Here is a 16389-nt window from a genome sequence, read left to right as displayed (position 1 = left end):
ATTGTGTCATAGCATTGTCTACACTTTGCAGTCTGACATGCGTGCTCTGTGCATTTCTGTGTTGTATTGTGAAAACAGGAATAGTTACACAACCTTGTTTTTAACTGAACATTATTGTATGGTAGGTTAGTTCCTGCTGACTGTTTCCTCAAAGAGCAAACTGTCTTCTCCATGTCATTTTAAACTTACCTTGAGTCTATTGTCAACCATTCAGGCCAAAGATTAGACTTCACAAGTGTGTATTCGGGTCAACATGGTTCATCCGTGTTGCTTCCGCATTAAAAAAAATGAATCGTATGCCATCGGTAATATCCATTTCTTTAATTTCTGTTTCTGTGTTTGACATTTTGGGTTTTTTTGCATTGAAATAGAAGCTCAACAACGTAGGCCACTGGTTTTAAAAAGGAAAGAAAAAGGAAGTTGAGACTTGAATGAAACACGGTCAAAACAAAAACTGCCTGCGGTTACAGTAGCTACTTAAAGAGTGTTGGAATTGAGTGTCATATCCACTCGGCTCATTTTGGTCAGCTTTCTTCACAAACTCATGTGCCCTCAGTCCTTAGCACTAAAGCCATCAGCGCTCATGCTCTGCTAAATGGACACAGCGTTCTTCTGCATGGCTCATCACGGGAAAATAATGAGCAGGCAACGCATCTTGCTTGACTCATCTCTGGGCCATACTTTCCAATGAAAGCCTCAAGGGACATCTCTAAATGTGAACAAGGCTACCAGATCTACCAGAAACTAGCTTCACTTAAAAAAATGAACTTAAAAATGAACTCATAAAACAATGACAACCTATCGTGGGAATCCTGTCACTCACCCTGAGTCTATTCACTCTCATTGGGACAAAAAACAACAACTAAAAGATAGAAAAACAGAACCACATATGGGTGAGGGGTTTTTTGTGTCTTGGAAACGCATGAAACAGAACTTAGTGCAAAATCATCTCTACAGGAAACACGCACAGCTGACCAGCGCTGTTCTGGCATCATAAATTAGAGGTGAAAATTAAACAAAAAGTAATCAAAGTCACTGCAGCTCTTCACGAGAGTTCACCACATTTCAGAGCAGGGTTTGAGCATCAGAGACTTGCCAGTCATGGTTGTCTTCATCCTTATAATGTGGCTCTTCCTTCTAGTCCCACATTCTGCAGAGCTGGCAGAGTCACCTGGAGCTCTGATTCCTCCATCCATCCTTTCATCCTTCCAAGAGTTCAAGCTTCAGCCCGCTGCTCCTTCCGGCTGTGTCACAGCTCTTAGGTGAAACAAGGCACCTGGTCCTTGCCTTCGCCTCAGGGTTCACTAAAAGGCCACAGATAGATCATCTGACGGTCAGGTGCTCCTGGTCCTTGACCCCTTGACCTTTAACCCTGGTTCATGGATGCAAAGGTTATCTAACCTTCAGAAAGAGGTAATGAGAGGGAGGGGATAGAGAGGGAAACAGAAAAGAGGGAAAAGGGAAGAAAAAAGTTGTTAATTCAATTTTGTTTACCTACTGATTCAAATGCCAACCATGAAAAAGGACAGAAAACATGCTGCAATTGCTGTGAATGGGCTGAAAAACCGCAACAGACTTGTCAAGTGGCTCCCTCTAAATCGCAAACAGTGGCAAGCAGTAGCACAAACAAATCCACAGACAAAAGAAAAACAATGTTGAGCACTGTAGAAGAAAGAGGGCTCTGCCGAGATCAAGGTGAGACGACTGTCAGCAGCAGCACTTACACCAGGAAGCCTCATTTAGGTGCATGCTTTGAATACCTCGACAGGATTAGGAGGTAATCAGAGGATGTTTTCTTTTGAAGAAGCCAACAATATTTGTATTCTCTTTGTATTTTGAATCATCCATTGATACCTTTTCTGTATTGTGTTTTTCTTTCCTCTCTCACTGGTTTGAAGTGAGTGTTAAAAGAGATAATGACAAATATATTCCCATGCACCAATCAGAGGTGAGCAAAGTTTGAATCAAAATCTGGCAACGCTTAATAAATAATAACTCGTGGTGTTTTTTTATCAAACTATATCTCTAATTGTTCTGGTAGTTTACCAGGGCCCAGGGCACTTTGCTGCATATCATCCCCTCTCTCTGCCCTGCCTTTCCTGTGTATCTCTATTACTATCAAATAAAGCAGAAATTCCCTAAAATAATCATAAAAAGATACTTAAGATATGAAACCAAGTTTTCAGGGGCTCCAAGAACAAGTTTTGCAGTCTGCTGACGTAAGTCCATTTTGAAATGTTGACTTGCATTTATAAGCTGATGAGATAAATGTCACAGAGTTGAATGCACGCTGACCTTCTGCAGCTCCTCTCTTAGCCAGGAGGGGAGGGGCTGTCCGAGGCGATGCAGCAGCTTTGACAGCTCCACGTTGTGTTCCCTGTAGTACCTGGAGAGGTATGCATGCGCCTGAAGAGAGAAGAGCAGGAAAAAGATGGGAGAAGAGGAAGGGTGAGTGCAAAATAGGTAAGAGGATGAGCACACATGGGAGGTGGGGGAGTGAGGGAGATCGAGTGAGGAAATAAAACATGTAGGGAAAGAGTAAAGATGGTGAGTCAGCATTCGATAAGTGGCAGAAAGACAGAAAGTATAGTAAAACATATGGAAATAGGCAGTAAATGGAGGAGAGACATGAGCAAGGAGGGAAAAAAGGGATTAGAGAAGGAGACAGGAAAGGTGAATGGAAAAATGGTTGGAGGGAGGCATATTTAGAGGAGAAAATAAAAAGACAGCATGAGAGTATGGGGCAAACAAGAAATTGAGAGAGATTAATGATGTGCCAGCATCTTTAGATTAGTTTATTTCTCCTCAATAGGACCTTTAGGGCCACTAAGTGCCATGTGGTATGAAAAGAGAGGTTAGAGAGGAAGAAAATTACACGAAGGCTGTATGAGATCCATTATCCCTCTCCCTCCTGTGTGCATCCCTCATTTCCTCCTCTGTGTCTGTCCTCCCCGGTGTTCCCTCCATTTCCCTCCTCCTCATCTGTCCTCTCCTTCTGTACCCTTGGTGAAAACTCAATTGCAGTTTAATTACAGGTGACACTGAGAGGCAGCCATAGCCATGTGTGAGCACATGAGGGAAGACAAATCGTGTCTCTGTGTGCTTGTCTTCATGTGAGAGCAAATGTGTGATTCATTGTTGGCAGGTCTGGTCTCTACTCTGTAGAATCAGTAGCCAGGACAAAGATTTATGAATTGGATTTTCTCCTTCCACCGTTTCTCCTTCTACTCACACACACACACACACACACACGGTGCTATGTCGCTATTGAGTCCCCGTAATTAGGTTGTAACTTTCTGGCTGGATCTGATTGGCTGTCAGTTTCCACCCCACCACTGAGTCCTGTGGGAAATTTTGCCACAGTGGTGGAGGGGACTGTGTATCACTGTCAGTCAGGCTGCTGCTTTTTCTTTTTCCTCTTTCTCTAACATTTCATTCAATGCATATCATTTTTTCAGTGAACAGAAATCTATTCTACATACAATGTGTATGTTTACCTCTGACTCCATAGGAGGGTACTTTCTTCCTTTGCTCTTTCCCAAACATTTAGTCTTTCCTCCCTCAAGGAGCTGGCACCAAAAGCCCTTCTGAGGGTCAAACCTGGGATAAAAGAAACAGAGAGAGACGGATGGAAGAGAAAAAGAAGAGAAATCTTAATACAAATTGAAGTAATTATTTGACCTACATTACGGTAAATGGACTTGTACAGTGCCTTTCTAGTCTTCCAACCACTCAAAGCACATTACATGTCATTCCCCCATTCACACCCATTCATACTGGAACAGCCTACAGGAGCAATTTGTGGTACATGAACTAGCGGAGCCGGGGATCGAACATTCAATCCTCTGATTGGAGGACGCTGACAGTATGTCCTCCTTGTTTTATCCAACGTGTTCAAGATATAGATAGTTGGCTTTATTAATCCCCTGAGGTAAATTAAAACACTATAGCAGCAAGACAAAAAACACAAGGCAATAAAAAAAAAAAAACACAGGTTCACATAAACCAACGATGGAAACACAACAAAAGGACGAAGACACAGAGTTGCTATAACAGGCTGCCGCTAGCAAAGCGACATCCTGCCTTATCTTCGATAAGTCTCTATCCAATAAAGTATTTTGTTAATAGGAGATGTCTTATAATCAAGACTCACTCTAGACAAAAAAACACAGTGGAAGATTAGCTGACTGCCATAGTTTGCAGGTACATGACCAGATCAATTCAGTCATTAAAAGAGCAGACATCAGAAAACATGGCTCCCAAAGAGAGATAATAACAAGGAGATAAGAAAGAGAACGTCTAATCACTTGGAGATGTACATGCTCTGTATGTGCCCTAAGATGGTACTTCAGTTCATTACTAAATGTAAAAAAAAACATAAATGTGCGAGAAAAATATTTCAATCCATTTGATGTCTCTATAACGTTCCTGTATTGGCTCGATGAGACTCCCTTGTGAAGCCAACTTGCCTTTCATATCAGCATTGTGCAAAGACTGTTGCACCCCAGCAGCAGGTTATGTGACAACCTATCAAAAGGCGAGGAAATGGGAGGTGACTTTCAAAGCAAAGAACCCTAGTATATATATGCTTGTTGACCTGTGTATATGCATGAATACAGAGACATGTATATATATTTATGTATGCACATATACTGTATAAGCATATTTGAGTGTATATTTGCATATGAGGTATGAGGCAGTCAGAGTGTAAAGGCTAATGTTGATGTGACTGAAAGATGCCAATATTGTTCTTTATCCGCATGCATCAGTGGGTGAATAAAAGAGAAAAAAATAGTTAAGTGGTTCTCCTTCAGTTTTCCTCTGACAGAACAGGAGGAAGAAAAGAAAGAGGGATTAAATAAATAGACTCCAGTGTTGAGGATTTGCCAGACCGCTGCCATGTCAAAAGAATGAGAAGTTGAAAAGAAAAATTAGGCTTTTGTGTAACTCTGTCTTCACCCAGAAATCACACACACACACAACTGCTTTATTATTCTGTCAAAATGCATCTCTTCACACATTATTTGTATGCATGTGGGCTTGTGATTCAAGACAGAGGCACTCTATGTCTCAATCTCAGCTACATGTTCGAGATGTCCCTGTCTGGAGATTTGAGGGCTTGCAAGCAGATGCATTCTGATGAGTGGTGCTCAAGATGAATGAAGCAGCTACCACTCCTACCAAACTTGAAGGTCACATGGAACATCTCTAATGGAGAATGAGTTCAGAGCATCAAGAGGCCAAAGCACAATTGGTGGATATGCATATATTCTAGGCTACATCATATTTCGCTTTACAATAAAAAAAACGTTGTTCCTCCCTTTTCGCCTGCCTTTTTTATCTGTTAATAATGCAATATATATATTTAGTTCATACTGTAGAAGTTGCTTTACTTATTTACTTTGGTTACTGGTGCATTTGCTGTTTTAGTTCTTTCGGATTGACAGTGTGCAGTGCACCAACCTTTACGTTTTATTTATTCAGAGAGATGTAATGCAGACAGGCAGGCAGTGTAAGTGAGACAGTCAACGCTCTGTTGGGATTTGATCCCTGGCCAGCGGCTCAGGGGGCTGAGACTTCACCACTCAACTGTCTTTTGGCAAGAACAGGCATGAATCTTTTATTGCTGCTTGTTTATATGTAATAAAAACGATATTTATAGACTTGAAAATTGTGCAAGCAATGTAATCAAATGTTAATATGCCTAATATGTTTGGAAGTATGCCTAGAATATGAGTGTCAGGAGATGTAAGTGTCTATCAATTCGAATAAATAAGGCTTTCCGAGTCATTACACGTTACACAAAATGACCTGCTAGGTTTATAAATTACTTCTTTTTACAACCGTAACCGTAACAAAATTCCTCAATGTTTATTTTCTCTTTTTTGTCTCATCATCTCTTTTTCGTCTTGTATCTATATCCTCTTTGCTCTCTCTATTGGGACCACATACTACTACATACAATTTGCCCCTTGACAATAGTCCAAACCTCAATTTGAGTGAAGGGATAAATGTAACAACTCAAAGCAAGCTGTGAATTGACCACATGCTATTGGCTGATCTTTGATGCCAGGTGATGTCACGGCCTGTTGTAGTTTTTAGAGAATGACACCACCTGGCACCAAAGACTGGCAAATTGGAGATGACCAGCTTAGTGTCCCACTCTTCACCAATAGATGTCAGACTTCACACAGATTTGGGTTTGGAGTCTTGTTACAGCTTGAATCTGTACAAAAAGTTCTATCACAGTGCACGCCAGGAGAAAGGCTCCTAACCCAGGAACGCCAGGGATGGAGGAGACGTAAGAGAGAAAGCAAGAGAGACTTACATCAGGGCCTGGGAGTAGTTGAGGTGAGGAGTGACTCCCAGGAACTTCTGCACTTCATCCATCACTGCCGCAGGGTCAGTTCTCAGCTGATGGCCATCTATGATCATCACCTACACACAGATACATTCATACTGTAACACTGGGTACTGTTAACTAACTTGTTTGTGAAAAGCATGGGAGCAGCTTCTTTCGGACAATTTGATCCACTTTTATGATCGCTACAAATGCTGGAAAACAGAACTCTGAAAGCAGCTGAAACATATTACTTTACTCTTTTTTGTGACGTTTTCCAACAAATTTCTTCAGGCAATGAACAAAGTGTTACTGTATGTACTTCCCATCACAGAAAAAAATCTGTGAATGTCATATCTGAAATATTTCATTCCCTTTCTTCCAAATGTGTGAACAACAAATACCATTTTACAGAACCAATACAAGGCTTTTACATTACATACTGTGTTATTTGTGCATGCGTTTGGTATTAGAGCGCAAACGGAGTGCATCTGGGTCTGTGCCTGTGCGTACCTGGTTAGCAGGGTAGTAAGTAAGCCACCTTTCTAGGTGTGAGGAGTAGAGACCGGGGATGAGACAGCGGCTCTGCAGGGAGCGGAGCTCGGCCGGTGCTCCCGCTCGCGCACTGATGACATCATAGAAGGTGAACCGCAGGGCTGCGTGGTCCTCGTGAGCTCTTTGATGCTGCGCAGGGTAGCAGATACAGCCACATAAAGAACCACTCTAAATGTGCAATGGATCTCATTCCTTGCAATGGATCTCATTACGTCAAGAAATATATTTACAACTTTGCACGAGAGACAATTTTTTATTGTCGACAATGACATTTGAGCTGGCACGTTGTTGACATTCATGTCTCATTAATCAAATGGACTTGAGCGGAAGATAACAGGATCTTGTGACATTTCCCACACTGAGACGTATGGAAAAATCAGGCTCATTAACTCCATAGTCACAGTGAGGAATCTCACTCCAAACTCAATCTTGGACAGAGAATTCAATTAAAGTCAATACAGAGACGAAGCACATCATATGATGAAGCAGGCCGCTGAATAGAATTAAAAAATAATACATGCGCAGTCACTGGGATCTAATATATTCTGTGTGTTTGTGTATGTACCTGATACCAGCTGTAGGCCCTATCAGAAGGGTTGATGAGCAGGGTGATGATCTTGGCCTTGGGCAGCAGGGCAGCAGCTCGACGCGGGGACTCCTCTGAGGGGAAGTAGTTTGCACTCTTCTCAAACAGGAAGTCCGTGCTAACATTCGAGGGCACGGGGAAAAACTCCATGTACCTGCAAATACCATGCAAATGCACGTACACACACACTGAGGCCACCAGCTCTTACACAGGCAGCACAGCATTTCTGCAAACTCAGTCACCCGTAGTGTAGTGTGCTAAATCTTTACAAAGTCAGATACAGTCTCAAAGTTATGGCATTAATATGTGCTTAGACAGGGAGCCTAAAATAAACTTGACAATATAATTTCAACAGTGTTTAATGACACATTTTCAGAGATAAGTCTTTTCTGGATGACTTCGGATACTGCACCAGCTGTGTATCTGTCAGCTAAGTAACCCATTTATGGGTCAATTTAGGCATCCATGTGTCTGTTGGCTTATGTTTGCAGGCTTAAAAGACCATTTTGAAGATGTTTTTAAACTGCTTGGAAGTCCTTAATGTGTCATTGAAGTCTGCAAGGCACATTGAGATCAACAACAACCTTGCAAAATGGATAAGGGTTGTTCATAATATTTCTTTTTACCTTAAGTTTTGACGAATAAAAAGGTCCAGAGAGAGAATGATAAGTGTAATAGGATGCGTGTGTGTGTTCTTACCAGTCAATTCCTTTGTGGTAGTTATTGGTGTTAAAGAACTGGACCTCCTCATACGTCTTTGGACTGGGGAAGTTACTGGAGATGGAGGGATGCATCAGTAGGAAGAGATAAAGTGCTGTCGTTCCTGGAAGAAAGGGCATAATTCATAACCGGCTCGTTAATGCAGCTCTGCAGAGAGTAGTCTGTGTTTGTGTGTGTGTGTATGTGTGTGTCCACCAGTATGTGTGAGAGCTGTCATCCACTGATCCATACTGGATGATTTTACCCTCCGCAAGATTTATATCTTGCTGAGAATACACTATGTGTGCAATGACCACAGGCCTCCCTATCAAATGATTCAAAAATCATTTGACACCAATCAGCACCTGGGGCTTTGGTCGCACCCTCTGTTTCACCCTCAGCAGCTCCCTTTTCACCCCGGTCCCCGAAAACCTACTCCCACGCATCCTGCTACATCCCCCTCACCCTGTTTTTCCATTTGCTCTACCATCTCTGTCATGTGAGGCATACCCTTCAATAAAATGAGAATTGATTGTACTGTGGTTGTTGTCGGACTGCTAATGTTGCCATATTGACCCCATTAGTAAATTATCACCTGGTTAATCAGCAGCATTACGGGACCCCCTCACCTCTCACATCAAACACCAGCAATTACAATTCCTGTCATCACACGAAGCCAGTGTATACAGATTTTTAATAATCTCGTCTTTTTTTCTCTTTGAGAGAGACATACAGAAAAGGAGAGGGTGGTTGCTGGGTGGAAGAAAGGAGGCTTTGTCTGGCTCTGACAAGACCAAAGCAGCGAGGGGGATTGAATGAATGGGCTCTGATGTTGAGGATCTATAGACACCTGGGCACACTGAAGGAGTCTCTGTGTTGTATGTGCATGTCTGAGTCTGTGTTTGTGTGTAGCTTACCTGTTTTCTGTGGGCCTATGACCATGAACTTGGGTAACCTGTCACAGGTTTTCTCTTTAGACCAGATGTCTTTATGTCGTTTGTCATCGCATGGGTTCTACAAAAGGCATAGACAAACAATTAGTGATTCAAGTAATGATGTACACATAAAAGATATAAAAACACATGCCGTATACCTTCAGTACATGCAGGATTTACTAACTTTAATGACTGAATGAGGTTTTTGTTGGTGTGTCATGCATACAACTAGCAGTGAGCATGTTTCAAACAATACTATAAAAGACCTGCATTGTCTACAACAAAATCCCTATCATGAAGAGAAAATCCATTTTTAAAGCTGATTGGTATGCCAATGGTTTAAAATATGTTTATGATTTATTGAATTCAGATGGAACCTTTTTATCTTTTTAAGATGTTACCATCAAATATTAAATTACTGTTTTAAGAAATAAGTATGACATTCCTTAACCTCGATTTATACAAAGCAGTATGCAATTTTCTTTGATTGCACCTTCCTTACCTTCTCTAAAAGTTGGTGATGTCAATTTGTTGGATACAAAACAGTTTGTCTGGTTTAAAAAAAATATTTTGGGGGCTTTAAGTCATGCTCTGTACAGGATGTCGAGGTCACTTTAAGGGGACAGTCCTTTTCCTTTTATCTATCATGTCCTATTACTCATATTAATTATTTTGAAATAGTATCAGCAATCTACCCTATAGTGTTTCACAAAAGATATACATTTGATATACCTTGCATGTCGTGTTCTTCAGAAGCTGAAACCATTGGCCACTTATTTTTGAAATGTTCACACACAAATTAGTTTTGGTCTGATATTCATACGTGGCTGTTGTTAAAAATGGTTCCGTCATTTGCTTAAAATGATATGTTCCATTTCATGGACAACTTGGATGCATAACTTCTGATACCGGTAACCTTGTTATTATTTTAGGCAAATGTCATATTCATACTTGTAAGCGGAATGGCAGTAATCCCTCTTCAACTGTGATCATGTATCTATATTTCAGTCCTTTTTTTTTTTGTTTCTCATTTTGTAAAATAACATATTTTTAGTGTATTGGTACCTCTATGGTTTGCTGTTTGTGTCAGACTCTGTTGGACAATACTTTCCACCATTGTTGATTAAATTACATCCATCATCTTTGTATATTAAGTCCCTTTTTTGTTTTTTATATTTCCCTTGTGCTAAGAAAAATCCTAAATTGCTTTTTTGTCTAATACACAAGGGTAAATACCAGTTAAATAGTCCATCTTTCCATCTTTTCCAGGCTTTTGAGACAATTAGTTAGCATACTGGAAAATGAACTCTCATTAAATCCACATGAGAATATTTTAACACAGGAATGCAGAAACACACAAACCCATACATGTGGGCAAATATCCATGCAAACACACCTGCCAGAGCGGGTTCCTTTGTTCGGGAAAAAGCTGGAAGTACTTGTGTGCAAGCTGCAGGGGTGGGAGTGTGTGGAGTTTCATGTTTGTCCACGAGCGAAGGAAGGAGGCCAGGTGGACGAATGTGTAAAGGCCCAGTCGATCATTGCCATAGTTAGACAAGTGGGTCATGAATATACTGATCTAAGAAGGGGAAACAGAGACAGAGTAGAGGGGTAGAGAGGAAAAGGGAGAGTAGTGGAGAGAAGGAAATACATTGTATTGTGCAAATTTGAGATTAAGTAAAAATCCAATTTCCCAAGTTCCCGTGTTTGGGAAAAACTGAGGCAGCGCAGTAAATCGAATCAATGTTGTTATGACTGCAGTGGGAAGCGAACAGATTATTTCTCAGTGTGTGATAGTTTTAAAGTCACTAACAGAGCAGATGTCCACCGGGTATCAATATTTGCCATCACTTTGGAAAGAGACACACTCACTTTTGTTACGTAAGATATACATACACTTTCAGCGACACACAGTTTCACGTATAAAGAGGAAAACGGATTAACTGAAGCCGATGTATTCACCACTCCTGATAGATAAAGCTGAAGAGGCAGCAGAATACTCCTCAGCCACTGGGTGATGGGAGAGATGCAGCTACACGCGGGAAAGTGTTTGAGTGTGTCGGTGTGTGTTCATGACGGCAAATGTGTGTGATGGAGAAGGAGTCACTCATAGGGAGTGAAGGAGAGATAGTGTGTCCAGGCTATCTGTCCACGCCTCACTGCTTTCATAGGCTGACCAAAGAGACAAGCTAAGATAGCTGCTACAGACAAATGCATGCACACACACACACACACACTTCTTTTGTGATTGGAGGGAGCTTGGGAACGTGAAGTGTCTGGATGAAACGGTAACATCGGCCATTAAGATATGAATTATTTGGTGGGTGTGAGAATGTGCGTGTCTGTCAGTGTGTGCATGAATGATTTGGGAGAATGTCTCTGAATGTGAACAGATTATATAGAAGTGAATTTCCTGGTGACAGAGGACTGTCGGTCCTCCTCTTTAATGCTGAAGCTTGCCGCAGATACAAAGCGACACAGTGTCGGGGTTTGATGGATCAGCGTCCGGCCGACCCGGGAAGCTGTTCAGAATACTGATCGCCCCCGAATACTGTGTGTGTGTGTGTGTGTGTGTGTGTGTGCGATACTGTGGGAGGGAGAAAGAAGAACCAGATGTGTGTGGCTAATTGTGTGTGTCTCTGTGACAAAGAATGCAACACAGACAGAGAGGAGCAAGGGTGTGCATGTCGGAGTCATTTTTCGTGTGTGTGTGTCAGCATAATTGTTCATGCATTTGTGTGTTGGTGTATTCCAGCACAAGTGTGTGCATCTGCCACGGCCTTCCTTTCTTGTGCTCACTTTAAGCAGTGCACCATCCAGCCGTGCCTGCTTCATATCAATCTGGTTGATGTAAGGGCAACAATGTGGAACCACTGTCAAGGCATCACCGACATGCACTCAACTCGGAACAACAGAAACACACGGCAGTAATAAATGTTTGCTTACTCCTCCTCTCTCGTCATGTCAAAAACGAAGAACCTCTCTCTTCCAAGCATGCATAGAGAAATTGGAGTACTGCTCTTTGAAACGTGTAACATTAAACTCGACAGCGTCTCACCGGAAACATCTATTCACATTTAGGATTGAGAGAGGATATTTCCCACCGCACACTGCAGTGGTTTGGGTGGGGGTGAATATTGTAAAATGAAAAGGTTTTAGACGGATACACAGTGAATGCAGACAAATCTGACCTGAGTAAATAAACGATGAAATAAACCATTAACCAGTTCAAAGTCTCCCACCTCTCCCTTCTTGTGTTGTTTTGTGCTTTTTTTAAAAGCAGGCAAAGTGATCAAAAAGTGATTCATGTTCCTTTCAAACCACTCAATAGCCTATGAAATCTGGCCCAGCACGTGTGTGTATGCGTGTGCGGTTATGTGCGTGTGTGTGTGCATGAAAGACAGAGAGAGAGAGAGAGTAAGAGAGAGAGACAGATTGAGAGAGAGAGAGAGAGAATCTGGTTGTTATTGAACATGGAAACATTCATTATGGAGCTTAAGCACTGACTGCCAAATTAAACAATGGGGGAGAGAGAGAAGATGATTTGTTTGTAATTGGAGAACTGCAGGAAAAGAGAAAGCAAAGTACAGAGTGTGTGTGTGTGTGTGTGTGTGTGTGTGTGTGTAGGTGTGTGTGTGTGTGTGTGTAGGGGGGTGGGGGGGGGGGGTGTAACCTTGGCAGGTGAGTCTGAATTAAAAAAAAAAAAAAAACCACTTGAGAGAGTGTTATTCTTCCGACAGTGCAAGCCCCAATCCCTTTTGGTTGAAGAACTCGCTGTGGGTAAGAATTCAATTAACTGAACCATATAAACCTTTTCTCTGCATCTGGTGCCAAGTCTCATTTCCTGAATATTGGATTGATTTGAGTCCCTTATGTGCCTTTAATAAAGAATACAGCGCTAATAATTTAACACCAGAATTGGGCTCAAATCATACTTGGATCTGGACTGGGAGGGAAGTGTAAAAATGAGAGAAATAAACCCAACCCTGCAGCTTCCCTCTTTTAAGCTGTTCCCCTTGTCTTTTGTCCTCATTGCTCCTATGCAGCTTCATTTCCTCCCTCTTCTCTCGTGCTTTTAAAGTCTTGTTCTCACTCTCTCGTTTTCTGCAAAAAAGTCACTTTGTGTATTTTTTTTTTCACTACTCTCTCTGATCTCATGCTGACCTAGATGCTCTGATGAAGCATGTCAGTCCAACAAGGAGTGATGTTCTTCAAAACCCCTGTGCACACATGAACCCACAGCCACACAAACAGTCTCACACACGCACACACACACATATGCCATGTCTTGGAAGATTAAGAGAACGCCAACCATGTATTTGAGTTTGTGACATGCTCCAATCTAGGGTAACATGATTGCATTTCTGAGGAAATGACGCGTTTTAAATGAGGTTGGATTTATTTCCGCTCTATCCATTTTTTTTTATCTATCTCTCTATCCCTCTATCTATCCATCCATCCTTTCATGCATGCCTACAACTCTCACTCTCTTTCTGCTCTGCCTTCTCTGCTGCTTTCTCTCTCCTTCAATGTGTAGCTGAGGTAGCCTGTTTCCCATTATACATAGCACTTAGTTCCATATACATTTTCTCCCTGATTGAATTGCTCCTAAAAAGAAGCCTACATCCCCCCCGTCTCTTGGTTTCCCCTTCACCATCATCGTCCTCTCTCCCCTTCTTGCTCTTGCAGTGTCTCTCCCTCATCAGTGGATAATTGAAATCTGAGCGTCAACACACCAAATGATTTCGATTCAATTTATTCTGCCTGCTCCAGTCAACATCTTCTGCCCCTTTCCATTCTGCCAACTTCCACTGCTTTACTCTCACTTTGTAATTTCTACTTTTGGATTGTAGTGTATCGTGTGTATGTGTGCATGTGACATGTGTGCATGTCACATGTGTGTGTGTTTGTGTGAGAGAGTGTGTTTGTGTGCATTAGAGACTGGCTGTATGTGTTGACAAGCTGCCAATGCCTTCAGTAGCAATCAGCAGGATTCTGGATAAAGGGAAGAAAGGAGTGGAAATGAGACAAAAAGATTCACATGTGTGACAGTCCTCCTGAATAACTTGTTAAAATAGGCAGAAAGAGTTGGAGGAGAGGTGAGAGGCGTGCGGGTGAGTACTGGGTAAAACAGAAGGCTAGGAGGAAGGGAAATTGTGCTGATATGGCTAATAAGCTTAGTGGCAGAGCTGAGCGTTAAATGTCAGCCCTGAAATATGTCTACAGCTCTGCTTATGTCAGCTATACACTCATTTTGTACAAAAATACACATGCACACAGATGCACGCAGATATTTGGACACACAAACATACGGGTGTGTGTTTGTGGCTGTATGTGCATCACTTCCTCCTTGTATGTGTCTGGATTCTCAAGTGACACGAGATGCCGTGACCTGAAAATTAAATCTCAGTCTGTCTGCCACCTTCTCACCCTTCTCTCCCTGACTCTCCCCCCCTCCATGTCTTCTTGTCCTCCCTCTCTCCTCTCTCCTCTCTCAGCCCTCTCTCACCATCTCTCCGGCCATTTATCGGGGAATGACTTGTGCCCTATTGGCTGTTTTGCAGAGTCTAGGTCGTCCAATCGATTGTCGAGCTTATGTGAGACGGGGAGCTCAATGATCGCTGATACAGCCCGGAATGATGCAAAAGTATCCTAACGCACATGGACACATGCACAAACGCGCGCACACAGATACAGTTAATGCACTTGTACACGCACGCATTCAATATGTTGGCTGTTGTCAGTGGTGAACTGCCACCACAGGCCAAATGTGATTTAAATCGCTGAATGGGAAGTGACAATGTTACCAATGTGCAGATCATCAAACAATAGGAAACCCCTGGGGACTAAAGCAGTGAGCTACCGAACACCATTGATTATACACACAAAGTGCACACACTAATGAAAGCGGATGCGTCTGCAAATGGAAACATAGCAGGGAGAAGCAAAAATAAATCATCAGTCTTTACGTATGTGGGAGCATGTGTGCATGTGTGGGTGGACGTACGTCATGGCAGAATAGTTCTCCTCATTAAGAGACAAAACAAGAGGAGAGTTTCATCTCTTATTACACTGATTAAAAAAGAAGGAAGTGAAAGAGAAGGACAAAAGATTATGGAAACAGAGGAAAAAATGTAATTAGCCTCTGTCTTTCAGTAAGAATGTCAAACCCTGTGTGTGTGTGTGTGTGTGTGTGTGTGTGTGCGCAAAAGACAGAGAAGGACAGGGAGTTGCAGTGAGCGTGCAGAGAAATCCCTCTTGGTTTGTGAGCTCATCTTGAGATGACATCACCGGTGATGTGAGCAAAAAGCGTTTGTATCAGAATTACTGCAATGTGTTGGACTTCCTCAATAACCTTTCAATATAATGTATAACAATTCTCTCTCCATAGAGTTTGAACTTTTCAGTGTTTAACTCACAATTTATTTTCCTATAGCAATGTCTCTTTACAAGGCAATCCAGGAAGTATCTCATTCTGTTATCTTCAATCCAAAGCTATACTACTGGTCTTCCTCAACAACGCAGTTTGTTTACTTGTGCTGCTCAGTCTAACTACTGCAGAGTTTTAAAGGTCACATATTTATTAGTCCCTCTAACAATTCATGCAATGTTTAAATTGGTCATGAAAAGACTTTTATAGGCACAGGTGGCTGCACGTTCCCTTCTTATGTTCATACAAATCCCTTGAATATAAAAAGGTGAATTACGCTACCTCTAGTTTTTAAGCCGATGCAAACCATCTTGTTCTTTGTCTCTTTTTTTCAAAAATTATGGACCCTTAAAACACTTCCCTTCATTCTTACCAAAGACCTTTCTTTCCTAAAAGTGCTACCTGATACAGAGAAGTTTAGAGCAGCAAAATAAAGCAATTATGAGTGTTTTTGTTTTAATGTATACAACCTGATAACAAGCTTATACTGTATATTTGTCACGTATCATTATCATTTTAAGACAATGAAAACTGAGGATGGAACAGGGATGCACTGACTTGCAGAGACACGAGAAGACAGACAGCACAAACGACAATAAACATCCAAATGAATAAAACAGTAAAGATTGGCAGACACAAAGTAGAAGGTGAAAGGGAAGAAAGAACTAGATTGAGTTGTTGTGCGTAGCTGCACTTGACTCTGTGATGTTCACGGAGTTCTGACAGCTCCTCTAGTCCAGCAACCCCCACCTGACACTTCAATACAGCCTGCTAGTCTCTCTCTGTGTATGTTTCAGCATGTGCATGGTATGAGTCAAAGGAAGTTGTTTGGAGATAATTCCTG

General features: G+C 41.8%; 1 protein-coding gene across 1 annotated transcript in view; it reads right to left on the bottom strand.

Moving 5' to 3' along the window:
* Window positions 1–335: 335 nt before the first annotated feature.
* The window catches only part of ndst3 (N-deacetylase/N-sulfotransferase (heparan glucosaminyl) 3), a 41556-nt gene continuing 25502 nt past the window's right edge, over window positions 336–16389 (bottom strand). The window contains exons 7-15 of the mRNA XM_079277810.1: window positions 10512–10694; window positions 9098–9194; window positions 8181–8304; window positions 7461–7635; window positions 6854–7024; window positions 6329–6438; window positions 3498–3600; window positions 2296–2406; window positions 336–1401 (exon numbers count right to left, since the gene is read on the bottom strand). Of these exons, the coding sequence (XP_079133936.1) occupies window positions 1393–1401; window positions 2296–2406; window positions 3498–3600; window positions 6329–6438; window positions 6854–7024; window positions 7461–7635; window positions 8181–8304; window positions 9098–9194; window positions 10512–10694 (1083 nt within the window). The 3' untranslated portion in view covers window positions 336–1392. The remainder of the gene's footprint in view (window positions 1402–2295; window positions 2407–3497; window positions 3601–6328; window positions 6439–6853; window positions 7025–7460; window positions 7636–8180; window positions 8305–9097; window positions 9195–10511; window positions 10695–16389) is intronic.

Source organism: Melanostigma gelatinosum (genome assembly GCF_949748355.1).
Source record: "Melanostigma gelatinosum genome assembly, chromosome: 11".
Classification (NCBI taxonomy): Eukaryota; Metazoa; Chordata; class Actinopteri; order Perciformes; family Zoarcidae; genus Melanostigma; species Melanostigma gelatinosum.
The sequence above is the reverse complement of the archived record's forward strand: the minus strand, read 5'-3'. Positions and strand labels throughout refer to the sequence as shown.